At 37.9% G+C, this 18,652-nt stretch overlaps 1 protein-coding gene across 1 annotated transcript in view; it reads left to right on the top strand.

Annotated features, from left to right (window-relative positions):
• Nucleotides 1-18,652, top strand: part of LOC127580771 (AT-rich interactive domain-containing protein 2-like) — a 184,752-nt gene that overhangs the window by 152,392 nt on the left and 13,708 nt on the right. The window contains exons 14-17 of the mRNA XM_052034618.1: nucleotides 634-839; nucleotides 7,948-10,331; nucleotides 16,114-16,310; nucleotides 17,496-17,634. Coding sequence (XP_051890578.1) covers nucleotides 634-839; nucleotides 7,948-10,331; nucleotides 16,114-16,310; nucleotides 17,496-17,634 — 2,926 coding nt within the window. The remainder of the gene's footprint in view (nucleotides 1-633; nucleotides 840-7,947; nucleotides 10,332-16,113; nucleotides 16,311-17,495; nucleotides 17,635-18,652) is intronic.

Raw genomic sequence — 18,652 nt, 5'->3', positions numbered from 1 at the left:
CCTGAATATTTTCAGGTTTTTTTTGTTTTTACTTCAGATTTCCAGCATCTGTTGTTTTTGCTTTTTGCTTGGGTAATTACTAAAATTGGACAAGGGCATAGGGATTTCAGTTATTTAACATGAGAGGCTCTGTGATTGCTTTTAGTGTAGTAAAATATAGAGAGGTTGATAGTTTTCACCATCATGAATGATCACAGAAAGGTCAGTAATTAGAGGACACCAATTTAAGTTGATTGATGAGAGGTGACATGAGAAAATAATTTTTACTTAGAAAATTGTTGTTTTCTGGTATGCACTGTTTATAAGGTTGTTGAAAGCAGTTTCAAGAATATTCCAAAGGGAGAAGGATAAGTACTTGAAGGATGAGACATTTACAAGACTAGAAAAGCTGGAAAGTAGTGTTAATTGAAAATCTCCTCCAAAGACCTGGCACAGTGGTCTGAATTGGCCTCATTCTGTGCCCCGTCATTCTAAGATACAAAGTCTCTACTAACTCAGTACTGTGTAGCTTATTGTGGTGACTAGCCTGTGTACAACCTGCAAACTAAGAAGCATGAGAAAATCATTCTGAACAGGTTATAATCATTCAAAAACCATTACAGATTTGGGTAACACTTTTATAATCTGAATTAGGTTGACTTTTCCGAATCATACAATAAAGAAGATAGAAGATGCTGGTGCTAATGGTCAGTCACAGTTTCACGTGGTTGGGATCAAACGTAGAGCAGTACCTCTACCTATTGGAGCATTTCATCAAGAGCAGCAAATGCTAAACCATTCCTCAGTCACGATGAAAACTGGCTCTACTTCCAGTACGACACTGAATTCCACTGCTATTGGTAAGAAAATAGGGAATGACATTTATATTTGGCATTTAATTGCATAACCGCTATTTTCAAGAAAAATAAATGTTAATGCACTGAAGTAATCATCCTCCTGCTTTTAGAATATTTTAGATTGTGATGAGAACATTTTCCTCCTTCAGGAATCAAAGAATGGTTACAGTGGCCCAGGATGCTCTGTACACTCTGCCTAAGTAGTTGCTTTGATAACATTTTCATTTGATGTAGACAATAAAAACTAAGATATTTTCAATTCATTTTACACTGAACTTTAAGGCAAACATGCCCAATTTACATTTAGTTCTTTGTGCACATCTTTTCATGCGGAGGGCCAGATTTCCATCCAGATCACTCCTGATGGTACTTGTGCGAGATATATTTTAGCCATTCATAACCAGACACTGATATTTTCAGTAATGTATATGAAGACACAAATACTAAAGTTTATTAACAGCCCTTCAGATTACTTCCAAGCAACAGCAAGCCAAAAGTGGTTTTCTTATTTGAGATCCAGAGAATTATAACTGGTGCTTTTGACAGAATGTTTGAAATCATTTTTAAAGCCCATTTTTAGCTCTGGAGATTCTATAACTGTCTGGATACTTGGTAGTCTGATGGTTGATTTTAATATGTTCACGGCTTTACAAATTTAGTATTCCTGGGTTGTATACAAAATAATTTGGCATTGTTATTTTAATCTTACTAAATTTTCTATAGTTTCCTCTCCTAAATACTCTCTGAATTATACATTTGTATTTGTTTATTCTTTACGAAATCATCCCACTATTCATTCATGGAAAACTGTCTCACATATTTACAATTTCTGTTGGAAAAAATTCTGGTATTCTTCAGGAAACAGCCCTGAACCCAAGGCATTGACTGTTTTTTTCTTTCCACAGATGCTGATTGAATTCTTCAAGCATTTCTGTTTTTGTTTCTGGTATTCTCAAGTTCCCATGGAATTTTAAAACTTGCAATTAAAAATAATTTGATTTTTGCTTTCAATCTGTATATTTGTAATTAAACAATTTCCAATTACAATTGTATTTTCAGTGGCTTTCTGAAATATTTGCAAGGTGAAAAATGGAGACAGAAAGCAGGAATCTACACCCAGTTGGTGTAATATCAGTCATTAGAAAATTGTTGAAATTCTTTATTAAGTAGCAGAGCATTTAGAAATTCATAATTAGGCATGGTCAATATGACGTTTGACAAATTTGAGTTCCCTGTAGATATAACAAGCAGGGTGGATGAAGAGGAACAAGTAGATTTTGAAATGTGCGACATAAAAGTTACTGTCCTTAGTATTGGGTGGGTGCAGGGGAGTGTAACACATTAGTATGGACAGTAGATTGGCTTGCTACAGAGATTTGAAGTAAATGGTCATTTTCTGTTGGCTCGTTGTAATTGGAGGGATGTTGCAGGGATCAGTGCTGTGACCTGAACTATACTGCCATTTTTATTAATGACTTCAAGAAAGCAACCGAGTTTATTATGATCAAGTTTTGTGAAATTACAAAGGTAAGAAAGCAGGTTTTAAGAAGGACACAGTCTGCAAAGGAATACAAGAAGCCTATATGGCTAGGAAAATATAGGCAGGTGGAATATTAGATGGGGTTATCCACTTTTGTAGGAAGAATAGAAAAGGATGTTATTTAAATGGAGTGAGACTGCTTTACGGTATGATCTGGGTGTTCACATAGATGAAGCACAAGTTACCATGTAATTAGGAGGGCAAATGGAAGTTGGAGTACAATAGTAGCAAAGTCTTGCTATAGCTGTTCAGGCTACATTTCTGTTCTCTATTTTTAAATATATTTGCATTCGTGATAGTTTAGAGAAGGTTCTGTGTTCGTTCCTGAAATTAAGGGTATGTCTGTTTTTTTAAAGAAATGGTTGAGCTTAATGGATATGAACTCAATGGGAATATATAGGAATGAATAGTGATCTTATTGAAACTGAGATTCTGAATAAGATCTACAAGGTAGATGTTATGAGAATGCTTTCCCTTGTGAGGGGATCGAGGGAACATAATTGCTTAATTTATCCATTTAAGATGGAGGTGTGGAGGAATTTCTTCTGAGGGCCACGAATCTTTGGATTCTCAAGTCCAGAAAGCTGTAGAGGTTGCGTCACTCTCCAGCCTAAACATATTTCAAACTGAGGCCAAGATCAAATCAGCCATGATCTTGTTAAATGTTGGAGCAGATTTGACGGGGCTGGACAGCCTATTCCTGCTCCTTGTGGTCTGAGGTGTATCTTTAATTGTTTCTCTCACTATAGGCAACATGAGCAACAGATTGGGGGTTCTTGGAGAAATGTGCAGAAACATGCCCTTATGGCCATGTCATGGGTTATTGGGCAGGCTAATCCCAGATGTGTGGGGTTATGTTGTACATCACAGATCTATGATATCTTTATACTGAGCGACCAGCAGTCCTCTGAGTTGGCTTGTGAGGGAAAGCATGTGTATATCTTCAATTTGCAGTTATTCAGAAATGCCCCAAATTAATTGGAGAAGTACTTTGCATATATTAGCTGGCTTTCCATTGCCTTTGGTATCAATCCTATCCAGCCACTTCCTCTAGAACTTTGGAATGCATGTTTCTTGGGATAAGAGGATTTGTCCAATTTTTGTTAATTTTTTTTAGGCTTTTTTTAGAACTCTCTCTATACCCTTCCTCTTATTTTTTTCTACATTTATTGTCTTCTGCATTGAAGGAAGATGCAGAATATTTGTGTAATGCTCCAGCTTTATTCCTTCATGACTTTTTCTTTTATTGTCTCTAATGGGAACCACATTTATTTTTGCTACTGTTCCTTTCTTACATAGTTGCAGAAGCCGCTACAATCTGCTCTATCTTGCTGATTTACTTGGACATTCTGTTTTCTCCCTCATCATCAATTTTTGTCATTCCTTGCTGCATTCATATTCTCAGGCTTGCTGCTTTTCTCAGCAACATTATAATCCATCTAATACAACTATAATCACCTTTGATGTCCAGAGATGGATTACTTGTTTTTATTTCTCAGAGGAATGTGCATTTGTTCAGAATATTGAAATATTTCTTGAAGTGCTTGCCATTATTTATCTACTGACAAACTTTTAATCTAATTCCCTATCTATATCATTGGCTTTTTATTTTGGTTCTCTAATTTCTGACTGATCTGTATGTCTCTTCAGCTGCCTACTGAATTCTGTCATTTTGTGATATTTCCTCAGAGAATCCCCTTTTATGAGGTTACTATTGATTTTATCTCATTGCAGAATATAAGGCCTACTTCAGTCTGTTCACTGGATTCTTACATTATGTATTGTTCCAGAGAACTTCTCCAAATGAATTCTTTGAGCTCCTACTCCAAAATGTATTTGCCCATTTAATTTCTCAGATGGCATGAAGGCTAAAATTCCAAGATGATTGCTATTATTTTTGTTACGTCCTTTTCCTATTTCCTGAGTAATTCTTCGTCCAATTATATTACTGTTGTTAGAGGCCTGTATGCCACTCTTAATAGTTTTTCTTGTGGAAATCGATAAAATTGCAGAGGCTAGAAATCTGAAATAAAAACAGAAAATGCTGGGAATACCCAGCAGGTCAGATAGTATCTGTAGAAAGAGAACCAGATTAACCTCTCGTGTTGAAGACCCTTCATCGGAACTGGGAAGGAAAAGACTAGATACGAGTTGTAGAGCAGCACGGCGGCGTAGCGGTTAGCACGATGCTATTACAGCACCAGTGATCGGGATTCAATTCCCATTGCTGTCTGTAAGGAACTTGTATGTTCTCCCCGTGTCTGCGTGGGTATCCTCCGGGTGCTCCGATTTCCTCCCACATTCCAAAGACATACTGGAGGTTAACATGGATTTAAATGGACGGTGTGGACTTGTTGGGTCGGAAGGGCCTGTTACTGTGCTGTAAGTAAAGTTAAAAAAAAATGGAGGGTGAGATGGAAAGGAGAAAGGCAATATCTGATAGGGTGAGGCCAGGTTACCATGGGGATATATAGTGGTTGATAGGTGAAACGCGATAATACAGACATCAGAGTGAAAAATGTTGTGGAAAAAAAGTCCGTCAGATGTGCCTAGCAGGTCAGGCTGTGCTACTGGAGAGAGAAAAACTGAGCCAGTGTCACAGATGCATGACTTGTAGCAGAACTGGCCAGTTGTGATACAGAGAAAACAAGTTACCAGAGATTGTGGAACTCGACATTGAGTCCAGAAGTCCATAGGAAGATGGGGTGCGGTTCCTCGAGCTTGAGTTGGCCCTCATTTGTAACAGTGTTGGAGGCCACAAACAGGTTAGAGTGGAATGGAGAAACAAGAAACAGGCAACAAGAAACTTGGGGTCAATCCTGCAGGCTGGTTGCAGGTGCTCTGCAAAGAGGTCACCCAATCTGTTCTTGGTTACTCCAGTGTAGGGGAGCCCATATTGTGAACACTAAATTTGTACATTAGATCAGAAGTTGTTTTTGCCTCTTGTTATCTTTTATCTCCCCCCATTCTAATTCTATATTTTGTTCTTCTAACAAGGATCATTCTTATTACTATCCTAGTGTTTACCTCCACTCCTTTTGCACTTTGGCTGTCCTTATTAAGCAGCAAGAACTCTGGAATATTTAACTCCTGACCTTGCTTGTTGTGAGGTCATATAATAGGTTTTAGGTGCTTATCTATTTTGTTACAAATGCTTCATGACTTCAGAAACTTCTGTAAATTTAGCTTTTTATCATTTGCAAATCTGCTTTTACTGTTAAACTCTCACTGTGCTTATTATTCTGAAACTTACTTTACTCTTTAGCCTCATCCTTTCACTTTAAATCTATAAGCTTTCTCTACCTTGAACTCTGCTTTTCCTCTATGTATAGCCTTAATTTTCTGATTCTCTGGAATATGGGCACCAGGCTGGTTTAAACTTGAACCCATCCCAATGGAATAGCTTTCAGTTCTGCAAGTATTGATGACAGTGTCCCATGAAATAAAACTCTCTGCTCGCACCACTTTTTGAGTCATTCTAACCTTTGCCAATTTGTACAATTATTAGTTCTGAGGTGATTATTCTTCATCTGGAGAATTACAGTCAGTTATTTCCTTCTCCCATTCCAAGATTTTGTACAGTTAAGAATTGGTGTCCAAAACAATACACCAGACAGATAATATAGTCTTTGGGACTTGCAGTGAAAATACTGTGGATAATGCAAATGCAAAATAAAAAGTGAAATACTCAGTCAACCTGAAATATTAACACTGTTTCTCTCTCCTGAGATGCTATATAATCTGCTTTCAGCATTTAGTTTTCATTTGTCTTTGGGTCTCCCAGTCATACCTGTACGGAGCCATTTCTATCCATCTGACTGCCAGTTCTATGTCCATTTTACTCCCGCTCCCTCCACTTGAATGGTCTCCAATGCCATGTCAAATCAACTATCCTTCCAACAGTCTTTGTTCCCATTCTTGGAGGCATCAAGTGCCTAGTACCCATTGAACTAGGTCTTTATTACCAAGTCCTGGGTCCTCGTACTTGCCTGATCTGCAGCGCCATCCTTTTGTGTCTGACCACTGGGCAAATCGAGTATCTCTTTATCCCTTTAACATGACCACTAACTAGAAAACTGAACAAAGAAGCAATAGGCAAACCTATGTAACATTTACTTACAAACCTTTAACCCTTTACATTATTGAAGTTGTGCTCTCATCTACTCATTGAGCTTCCTAAACTAGTGCTATCTATATTTGATAGGCTGTTTGTTCATCCAGATCAAGAAGCTTGTGAAATATTGCTTATCACATCAGTTTACTTATGCTCCCTATCTACTTATGATCCAAGTAACTAGCAACCCAGGACACACTTTGGGAGTCATTATTCCATTGGTTATTTGAGCAATAACCTATTTATATGACATGTTGGTACTAATGCAAAGCATCCTCAAACTGGACCTAATCAGTCTTAAGCAGATTGTTTGAGAGCTGCTTAAGGAGTACGTAAATTGGAGAATCTTCAGCTTCATAAGATCTATATAAAAAGCTTGCAACCCCATAGAGAGTACTGTGTCATATTCAGGACACTGCATTTTTTGGAATAAATTGATGACTTTGGAAAGGGTATGGATGAAATAGGTCCTGTTTCCGTGCATTGAATTTCTATGAATCTATGAAATTTACAAGAATGGATTCAGAGATGAGGGGTTGCAATTACAGGGATGTGTTGGGTGCTTGTTTTCCTGGGAGAAGAGAAAAACTGAAGTAATTCAAGAAGTTTAAAATTATGAAAGTTTTAGATCAATTTAATAAAAAACTGTTTTTATTGGTAAATGTTTGATAAGCAAGGGCATAAATTTAGGGTGACTGGCAGAAAGAACAATGCTGACATCAAACTTTTTCTGTGCATCAAGTGGACAGGGTTATAAATGCCTTGTCAGGCTGATAAAACAAAGTCAATAGTAGCCTTCAAAAGTGTACATGATTCTTGAAAGGTAATTTTAAAAAATTGCAGAGATTTGGAGAAATGGCAGGCAGTGGGAAAAGGCAGTGCAGACGAGATTGGTTGAATTGCTGTCTTCTATACTGTATTATTTTGCTTCTATGAAATGGGCCACAAATGTCATATTCAAAATGTTGTCAGGTAATCCAACTGACTGGCAGTTAAGTTTGACATATTAAGGCAGTAGACAGCTGACAGATCACCAGTTATTTGCTTAGGTTACAAGCTATCCTCCATCATTTGTATTTGAATATGTGTGACCAATGTAAAGATTGGGCTTGCTGTAATGCCCCAATGGACTAAAATACCACTATACCCTGTCCAGGCTCTCTGCTGTTGAACAGGTGAAGAGTTGTAAATACTTTTTGCACTGTACTGTAGTGAAAATGCTAGAACACTTTCAGCAGTGGAAAAAATTGAGAGGAAAGAAATTAAATTAGAGACAGTAATATCAATACGAAGATTAGTGGGGAAAAATAAAGCAACCATTTTTATGAATCGTTCATGAAATGTTTTAATACAGTTATATTTGGATTAATGAAAATAGGCCAGTTCCATCTTTACAGAATGCTATTGCAATAAAGTTAAATATGTTTTGTATTTAAATACTTTTTTGTTCCTTCTAGGTACTGCTGCTCCTCCTGTCCAAAGCCCTTCTGCTCCGATGCACAGAACCCTTGTATCTACCTTTTCTACAAGTCAACCAGTCACACAAATCCTCTACACAACTCAGACCCAGAACGTTACCCAGCTGCCTCCTGTGATAAGTACACCTGTCCAGCAGCATCAGTACTGTACTATTGCAAACAGTAGAGGAATACAACCTAATACTCTACTAACATCTGCTGTTCATCCAAATTTTCATTCTGGAATAACCACAGCGGTTTCTGGAAATGCTGTAGTTCAAGTGGCAGCAACCAAAGTTACTACTGCAGTGCAGCTGCCCACCATGACCACTTCTGTTCATCTTCCTCAGGTTGCAGTTGCTCACCAATCCCTCACTGGACAGCAGCATGCCTGTTCAACCTCGACAGTTTCTGTTCTCCATCAGACACTGCCTAATTCACAATTAGCTTCAAGAACACAACCCATTACAAGTGCTGCCTTATTCTCCCAAGGACCGCTGATCCAACCTTCTACCGCCCAACCTGTGCAAGTGCATCTTCAATACACAGCAGCTCCCACCACTGTTGTATCTGCTGCTGCACTTCAGCTACCAAGCAATCAGACTTTTACCATAGCAGGCAGCCAAAACTCTGTCTCTTCACAGACATTTCAAAACATTAGTCCAACGCCATTAACTATTGTCAGCAATTCCACCCAGCTTCAACAACAACAACAACCCCAGCAAAGTGTCCAAGTGATAGTAGGACATCAAGGCCAAGTTTACCCTGCCAGTTTTCATCAGATTGTTCTAACAAATCAGGGTGGAATGTCATCTGCCCAAATGCCACCATCCTCCATAGTGAACCCCAGTACTTGTGGACAAATGGTTTCTGTCCAGCAGCCTCCAATTCAAGTCCATGTTCAGCAGCCTTCCATGGGAGGTCCACAAGCTAATACTGGTGAAACCAGTGTAATTAAACAGCTGCTACTTCCTAAACCACCACCTCATTCACAAGCTGGCAAGCTCCTACTTCCAGTCCCACAAGTATCACCTTCTGTTACCAGGGCTCAAAGTCCTCAGATAGTTTATCAAATGATGACCAACACAGTACCAAGTGTTCAACCCCAATCTCAGCAGCTGGTTGTGAGCCAACCAAACTTGCAAATCTTACAGCCACATGGAGGCCTACAGACTGTGCAAATTATCCCTGGCCAGTTCATTTCTACCACCAGCCCAAGCACCATTCTCCAGGGACCGCCTCTCAATCAACAAGTCACAGTCACTGTCGTACCAAATACTAATTTAACCAATACAGATGTGAACCAAGTAAATACAAGTTCAGCAAACAGTCTTTCTGGAGATCTTGGTGAAAAGTTAGTCACCAGTACTCAACCTATCCAGTCGTCCTGTGTCTCAATCAACCAAAGCAACTCAACGGTAGATGAGTTTGAAGGAGAGAAAAAAGTTTGTCAGAAAACTGAAGATGTTACAAAAATGTTTAGTTCACAATCTCTAGAACAAACTTTTGGACAGATTGAAAATGCTTTTGTGGCTAATGCTTACAATTCGAGCAATGGACACATAAATGGAAAACTTGATCAGACTGGAAAACTGCTTAACGGGGAAAGTAAGAAGGAGAGCCCCAGCTCAGGGATGAATCATTGTAATTTTGTGGAGAGCACACCAGGTTTGCCAGAATCAAAAGCTAGTAGCGAGACAAACTTGACGAATGGAGATCCAATTTTAGGGAAAGCTGGTGCAGTAGAAGTTAAAAATGCATTAAAAAGGCCTATGATCAATGGGGATTCTGATTTTGCAAAAGGTGATCGTTCACACATAGGAAAGGACGTTCCCAGTGAGAAGTCAGTTGGGTCTAACCACTTAGGGAATGGGGAAATTCTTAACCAGGAACAACAGGATATCAAGTGTCATCTGGACGGTGAGACTAGTCAACCGGGCAAAATGTGCAATGGACCTTCTTCAGTTTCCAGTTTGAAAGTGCATGGACACACTACAGTAATAGTACCAAATCCTACGGTTCAATCACACAGGAACTCATTATTAACTACTGGAACTTCAGCAGTCACTTTTAATGTAACCATGCCTCAGCCTCATCATAACGGCAATGTGCTTGTACAGTCCAATCCTACAGAGTCTTCTCAAGTGATCTCCTGTCAGAACAGCAGTACAGTCTCTGCTTCAAAGCTTTCTACCTGTGAAGGTCAGCCATCTCGCCAAGCAATTAAGAGGCCTGGTGAAGACACGACTGGTGTTTCCATGGCAGGTATCCCAAATAAAGTAGGGGTGAGAATCATGACTGTTAGTGACCCTACAAAAGCTGGTAGCAACACCATGATGGTGGCTGTTCCTGCTGGAGCCACCATTAATACAGCAACAATAGCAGTAAGTATATAAGATTCACTGTTAAGTTAAATTATTCCAAAATTATGTAAAAGATACTTGCAGGCCTTTGACTTGTCTTGAACGTTTAAGGAAATTCCAGTATCCCAGTTGACAATACATACAGAATATCTACATTAATTGCCTAGGATATTAAGAAAACGGCTAATTAGATTTAATGCATATTGCCAGCAACATGTAGCACTTGTTTGTAAAATAAGGATTTAGAAGGATAATCCTGGAAACAACACAGCAATACATCTTGAAAAAAGAATATTAAATGGCCTTGATAAATGTGAACCCAAAGAAAGGTGAATCAACATAGCTTTTGTTAGAAATGACCTTTAAAGTTAATTGACTTTTTTCAGGGAGGTAACAGACTCGATGAAGAGAAGTTCCAGTTCAATATTCTGACACCACACTGTGGGATATTGTACATACCAATAAATAAGCAAATATGGGGAACGCTCCTAGAATGGTCAGAAATTAGTTTAATCATAGGAATCAAAAAAGTAGCTACATATGGATCTGTAAGGAAGCTAGAAGATAGGTCATTAGTGCGATGTCTCAAAAGTTGGTGCTACAGAACTTAAAGGGAATTAAATTTTGCAGAATAGGAAACGCAGATCAAATGTGGAGAAGTAAGGATGTGGAAGTAAGCACCTGTGATGAATGATAAAGGCATTATGCTAAAATTTCAAATAAATATGATAGCCTTGATTCCATGGTAGTGCCCTTTGAGTCAGAAAACCATGGAATCGAGCCTCTCTTGGTTTTTGAGCATGTGTTTTTGATAAGTCTTAAAAATTGTATTGTATTTTTGCACTAAGATTTTCTACAGAAAAAAGAAGGGAGGTTAAAATTGTGAACTAGAGAAGTTAAAGCTTTCTTTATTGAAGCTGAGTAGTTAAGGACAAGTTTGAGTATGCAGCACAGAATGCAGGTTCAATGTATTGTAACTTCCACAATAGAACAAGAATTTGGTGAGCTGGGAATCCCGTGAAGCTGGGAGGAAAGGTGCTGCTTTATATTTTTCAAAAAAACAGGGTTTAAATCAGAAAATAACTGTAAATTACATTAACCAGTTAACTAATTCTTCACATTGGATTTTAATTTAATAAATGGCTTCATGGATGGTGAAAATACTTTAGGATGCCAGGATGTGAGTTACGGGCTGCAGAATATCCAGCCTCTTGCTTTCTGCTAATGGAAGGAGCCTGACTTTGGCAGTGCTGTTGAGCTTTAAGATGGTTATATTACAACAGATATTGCTTCTACAAAAAAATGCATCGTCACCCCCGAAGTCTTCTAGGACATTAGATTTTGAAAGCTACTATATAAATACAGTTCCTCGTTCTTTAAAATATAAGGGTGCAGCAGGAACACATTTGAGTTAAATTAGGTAGATCTTGTCAAAAAAAATTGATGCACACTCGATGGGCTGTCTTGCCACTTTTTGTGTTGTTTTGATTCTGAAAAGTTCTGTAATCAGGAGACGAAAGCTGGAGTTGTGAAGAGAGAAAATGATTAGATATTGGATTAAATTAAATAGAGTGGTCACTGTTGAACATCTTGGGAAGTTTGAGGCTTAATTTTTTTTTTGAATCTCACTGCTGAACATCTTGGGAAGTTGAGGCTTAATTTTTTTTGAATCTGGAGAAACCAGCTTTTCAAGATGGGCAGTATAGATTTGCAATGCCACAGAAGGAAGTATGGCCTTATCTCATGCTCCAAGTATCTGGGTATGATCTATGAGGAATGCTTGAGCAAGAACTCAGTGACTGGGATGACATTAACCATGAGTGATTAAAGCATACCTTTAGCTAAAGTAATAAATATAGGCAGAGAGGCCCATTAATGACAAATAGGAAATGATAAACTATTAAAATCATTAGTGAACAGTTAAGGCATTGTGTTTTGAAAGAATTGTCTTTAGTCTGAACAACCATGACTGTATATCGAGAGTTTTTTTCAAAATATTCAGTATCTGATACATACTTTTCAAATTATGTAGGATGAATAGGGTGCAGTAACTTGCTTGTCATAGTTATTTAGCAGATGAGAGAGCTACAGAAGTTGAAAAACTACTCTTTCCACATTGTTTGGCTGATCACCTGTACAATACGTCATAGTTCCATCCATTTACACCACTATCAAATGCTTGCTTAAAATGTGTTATGAACTATAGAATAAACCTAACAAATGTATTGTGCAGTTTTCCCAGATAGACAGTAAATTCAGAGATCTAGAACTTTAGACATAAAATATGATGTTTGGTTATAATAGTAGAATGCTCTTTTTCTCTTAATATTGTAACTATTTACATAACCCCAAGGGCCTTTTCTGTTCAAGCACATCTTCCTTCTTGCTTTTCTTGATCAGGCTTGGATGTAGGGATGGGAGAACAGGACTTGTGCATTAACCCTGGTTGGGTTCCTCCTCTTTATTTGAAAAAATATTAAATTTCAAAATAGTGACAATTGTCTTTTTACTGTCCTATAATGGGCAACTATATTTCTGTGTAAGAACTGCAAGATTCTGCTCACTGTAAATAGACTGTTCTAAAACACAGTCATTGTAGATGCATTCTGCAGTTGGCTAGTATATGTGAGAGTTCAGTGAAAGTAAATCAAGCTGTCATGAATGCTATTTGAATAAAAGTAGTTTCCAGCAAGAATAGCCCAAGACTGAGGATGTTCACATACACTAGTGGGTGCAAGGACCTTAAATTAGAATCAACACACAAAATGCTGGAGGAACTCAGTGGGTCAGGCAGCATCTATGGAGAGAAATGAATAGTCAATGTTTCGGGTCAAGACCCTTCATCCAGTCAAAGTTAAGGGTCTCAATCCAAAACGTTGACTGTCCATTTCTCTCCGTGGATACTACCTGACCCGCTGAGCTCCTCCAGCATTTTGTGTGTTGCTCTGGATTCCGGTATCTGCAGTCTCTTGTGTCCTTCAATTAGAATGTTGGTGTAATCTGCTCAATGGCTATGGCATCAGATAACACCATTTATTTCTTATATTCTCCCGTATGAAATTATTGAAGTCAAATATTTTCTCTTCTGCAAAAAAATATTGGGCATAGACCCTGCTGTTTAGCATACCCTAAATTAGTGTACCTATACTTGGCCTCCACAGCTCTATATTAAGTGGAGAAGAAATTGTCCTTATCAGACTAACTGAAGGTACGCACTAATAACATCCAGGCTTTGACTTGGCCACAGCTTTTTTTTTGCAGTTATAATTACCAATGGCTTCAGTGCTGGAGTGCCAAATATAGTCCATTGTTTTCAGAACACTGCCATGACTGCAGGAAACTGAGATTACAAATACCTTAAATTACCATGATTTCAGAAATAACCATTTTGAACTCTGATCAATATTTTATAAATAAATCCTCAAAATATTTAGCATTTTCAGTTAGGACTCTCAGCTGTGACAAAGTTATGGATATAAAATCCAGTGTGCATGTCCTTTTTTGTGATGGAAGTTTATACATATCACATTTTTTGCATCTTAATGAAAGTAGTTGCAAATTCCATTCACATGTAGTAAAATGAAGTGCTTCTGCACTCGGCAGAGCTGTGGAGTTCTTGTAGTTTGTTACCTAATAAAATGCAACTCTCTAAACTGCTGAATAGTCCTTTACCAATAAGACAAAAAAATTAAGTATTCAAAAATTGAAAATTTTCTTGCCATATTTGTTGATTTTCATATCCTATACATGACATAGTGCTGCCTGAAAGTGTTGTAATACAAATAGAGGAATAAGCATTCCCCTGAAAGCTGGGTACATCATCTCACTAATGTGAGTGTTGCCATAGTGCTTGTTCAGACTTCATGCAGACTATGTTCTTTTCCACTTCCAGATTCCAAGTCTGTAATTCTCCAATGCCAAATGTACTTTCTAACAATTAAGCTGATTAAAAGTAAAATTGTACATTTTAACACCATGGTAATATGAAGCAGAACTTTCAGAGGTAGATATGTGCGTAAAATGCATGCTTATTGGTGCTGCAAAATAACTGTCATTGTAAACTATACCAGAGGCACACTGACTATACCAATTCTGGTAAATTTTTGAGCTATAGATCAAATATTACTCCATTTTTCAACACCATCACAACTCCTATATCTGAATCTGAAGTTTGTGATGAATGATTATATTGCTAGATTCCTCTTTGGCTTGCCTGTATTGAGATTTGAATGGTCTATTGCAACTGCTGACCTGGCATGAAATTGTTTGAGTCCCTGTTGGCCCCAGGGATTGAAGCTCCCCTGTGGCCGCTGTCCTTGCCTTCACTGGGGTTTAAATTGTCTGCTCATTTACTAAATTGTTGTTGCATATTGTTAGTTTGCACAAGATTATATTCCTACCCCCCACCCCCAGTTACTTGTGTGCTGCTGACTGGTGTTGACAGGCTAGAACCTTTACAACCAAGTCTAATCCATGTCCAATGTACTTTCAACTGGAGTATCGTGCGACAGAAGCACAGACCTTGTTTAATCCTTCTGGTCATCCTGAAGAAAGTTTGAGGTCAGTTGTAGCACCAACATTGCTGAAAAATGGCTAATTCAGCACAGACAAATGACAAAAATAAGGACTCTTATACTTATGATACAGTAACTTAGTGTAGTTGTTGTAATATCTTCATCAGTATAATGTAAACAAGTGACATTGACAATTTTGAATTGCTGTCTGTGAGTTTGCAAACATGCAGCCCCCTTTTCTTCATTACAGTAGTGATTACACTTCAGAAGACCTTCATTGACTGGAAAGAATGTTGGGGTGTCCTAAAAGGCATTATCTAAATGCAGTTCATTCTTTGTTTCTTTACAATTTCATATACAAATTTAACATATATCTGATGTCTTAAATATATAGTTTTAAGAGTATTGCATCATATCCAGATTTGATGATTGTTACTCAGCTAATTTGGATTTTCCCAATTCAGTCTGATCAGGCAGATTGTTCAAATATAGGTGCTGCATAGATGGTACTGGGAAGTCCAATTGATCACTTTTAAAAATATTATCTGGATAAGTCAATGAACAGATTCATTTAGTATTTGAAAATATTAAGGTGAGTATTTAGCTTTCTCTGAAACTTTTCTAAAGTATAACTTTAAACTGCAAATGAAGTGCCATTACATTGAGAGTTTGGGTGTGACCAGTTACTGGGATGGAATAGAATGAAACTTGTTCGGGAAAGATAAATAGTTAAGAAATGCATTAATTATATATCCTTTATTGCATTGCTAGTTTAGGGAAGGCAGATTTTTCTTGCCCTTTGTACTAGTTAGCCAAGAACTAAAATTGTTTTCATACTAAGCAACATACAAGCTTACAAAAAAGGAGTCACATCTTGATATAACATGTAAAGTAGGCAAACAATCACCCTTTCCTCCTGTAGAATGATCATATGATAATTTGCTCAATTCCAATGTTTGAATATTTGATCTGGATCAGGGACCTGAAAGGATCAGGGAAATGGAGAAGTATTATTCTGCTTTCTGGCTTTGGATTAACCTGACTATCTGTGGTTCACTAGGATAACTCAAGTCACTTGATATAATTGGAAATGCTTTTAAGTAGCTTAGCAGATTTCTGTCTACTTCTGCAGTTTGTGATGAACTGGCATGGTGAGCCAATTGAGCCAATATTTTCTGTTGAGATTTATTAAAGGTTTTTGACATATAAATTTGATTGAATTTGATATGATCTTCTCAGCAACCTTGAAAGTATAGCAGTTTGGTTATAACACTTTGTCTTGTTTACAGGGAGTTCCTAAAGTGGGTTCTCCTGCTCCAGTGTCCATTCAGCAGACAATGACCCAGCACCCACAGTCGCAGATTTCCCCTGCAGTGGAACAGTTTACAGGGTCCCAGACCTCTGAGGTTTCGGTCTCCTCTACGGAAACGGAGTCTGTCAAGAAAACTAGCCAGAGTTTTATGTGTTTGTGGAAAGGCTGCAAGAGGTCAGTCACCTATTTAACTTGCAAGAAAGATACACAACAGCAACCCCTGAGCAATGACTTGTGTCAGCTTAGAAACAGTACAGCTAATTTTGCTAAATGTGGTGTTCAGAGCAGTTCCACAATTTAAGCTGGGCAGCTCGAATTTATTTGCACAGATTGGAATTTTGCAGCCATCCTTAGTGGAACTTTCTTAATACCAGGCGATTCATTGTGTTGATATTGAGCCAATTTCTGAAAAATCACTTTACCACGAAAGATGTAGTGAACAGGATATAATAAGAGTAGTTTTGCTGATGTGAATTTGCTACAGAAGTGTGTTGAATTAAGCTATTAAACTATTGGCACAGTCACCATTGTACTGAAATGTGATGCTGTAAATACACTTGTATCATACTCAGTTCCTGATTCAAGCTGCCCTTCTGTGGGACTTTGCAGAAATCTTATCAGATATGTCTCTTTTACAAGGAGAAAATATCCACCTCAATTGTGAACCCATCTTGCCCTGCTCTTTCCTCTGCTACTGGCTTGTTTGCCTCCCCACTGAAACCATTGGATGCACTCACCCCAATGCTCACTATTATCCCCTTGTTTCACTAAACCACTCTTTCACTTCTAGCTTCTTGCCTTCTCCTCTGCCATAGTCCTGTGAAACATTGCTATTCTAGCCAGATTGAAAATATCATTAGACAATATCTCTGGTTTGATTGCCACATTTTGCATTAGTTAATCTCAGTTAGAGCAGGGTAGTCTATATGTCCAAATATGTCCAAATCAAATTGTCCAAAGCTGGAGGTGAAGAATCTAAAATTTTACAAAATGCTATTGGGTAGTCTTTTGAAACATTTTTGAGTAAAGGAGCCTTTGCCAGATCTGGTGAGAAGATTTCTAATCCTGTTCTTTTTCCTCTGAGCATGAAGGCAAACAGTTGCTAAATAACTATTGAGTTAGTCCAAAATCCCATTTCAATCCTGGCCTCTAGTGCTGTTTGTGTGGAGTTTGCACATTCTCCCAGTGATCACATGGATTTCTCCCAGGTGCCTAAAGAGGATGACCTATATATGGGAAAAAGAGGGAATTAAGTTGACCTTGGTGGGAGTTTCAGAATATTTTGACGTGTTCCCTGTATGGATGTTTGTTTCAAGTGTAAGTGATAACGAGGTTCATTTTCGTTTTGATTATTTGTAGGTGGTTTGAGGCACCCTCGCAGGTGTTTTACCATGCAGCCACGGAGCATGGAGGAAAGGATGTGTATCATGGTCAATGTCTGTGGGCAGGCTGTGAGCCACTCCCTCGGCAAAGACTGTCATTTATTACACATTTGCAGGTAATGTGACTTACAGTTAACAGTTTACTTACTACCCAGTTTAAACTGATCACTTTAGCCTATCTAATAAATTGTCATTGTGTTTGCACGAACAGCATGAAACATGTAGGAAAGAACAGAAGTGGCTGAGAGCACATTCACTATTACTTCCATCCTCTCTGTAACCCTTAATAAGTAAACACAATTTTTGTCAGGGTTGTCAAAATTTGACTGAAGTATCAAGCGTATAAATGTGATGATGCTGTGAAATTTATTTCTCTCTTCCTCCACCTCACTCCCCAGTTCTCAAGCATCTGATCTATTGTTCCATTAGACAATAATTAATAAACAAATAATTGGGCAGCCTGTTGTGCAATTAGACACTAAAGAATAGCTGACAAAAGGCTGAGCGAATAACAATTTTAAAACTACTTCCATTGCTAGCTATGAAACTCAGACATATTTGGTTGAAAAAAAATAAATCAAAGTTAAACATATTGCAAAGTGCAGCAGTGAAGTTGTGGTCACTTGGCCCATAGCACCATTTATTATGAATTTTCTCATTCACTTTGTGCCATTTCTTTCGGTCTAATTGGATAGATTTTCATATATTGAGATGGGGCTTCAATATATAAAACATAAAATTAAGTTGGTTTTTTGGAAGTTTTTGGGTTTTTCAGAAATTTTCAGGAATAAATAGACTTGAATGATATTTACAAGCTGAACAGGTGCTAAGGCCAACTGAAAGAATTGTTATCTAAATCTTAATATTGATAACATATTGGAGCATCAGTTTCTGGAGGAGCACTGACACAGGTTGGACTGGCCCCCATCCTCCAGAGGTTGCTGCACTCTTGTGGCTTTTGACTTAAACACTTATCAAATGATGAACTGTCTCTATACTCTGCAGGCAGAGAATCAGAGGATTTGGAAGCAATTAGGTTATTCAAATGCATGCTATATTCACACAGTGGCCAGGGAAATGTGATTTCTAGCAGCCAAAAGGTTACTTTAGGTCAGTTAACAAAATGTTTAAAAT

The sequence above is a fragment of the Pristis pectinata genome, chromosome 20, assembly GCF_009764475.1.
Source record: "Pristis pectinata isolate sPriPec2 chromosome 20, sPriPec2.1.pri, whole genome shotgun sequence".
Lineage (NCBI taxonomy): Eukaryota > Metazoa > Chordata > Chondrichthyes > Rhinopristiformes > Pristidae > Pristis > Pristis pectinata.
This window is presented reverse-complemented; position numbering and strand designations above follow the sequence as displayed.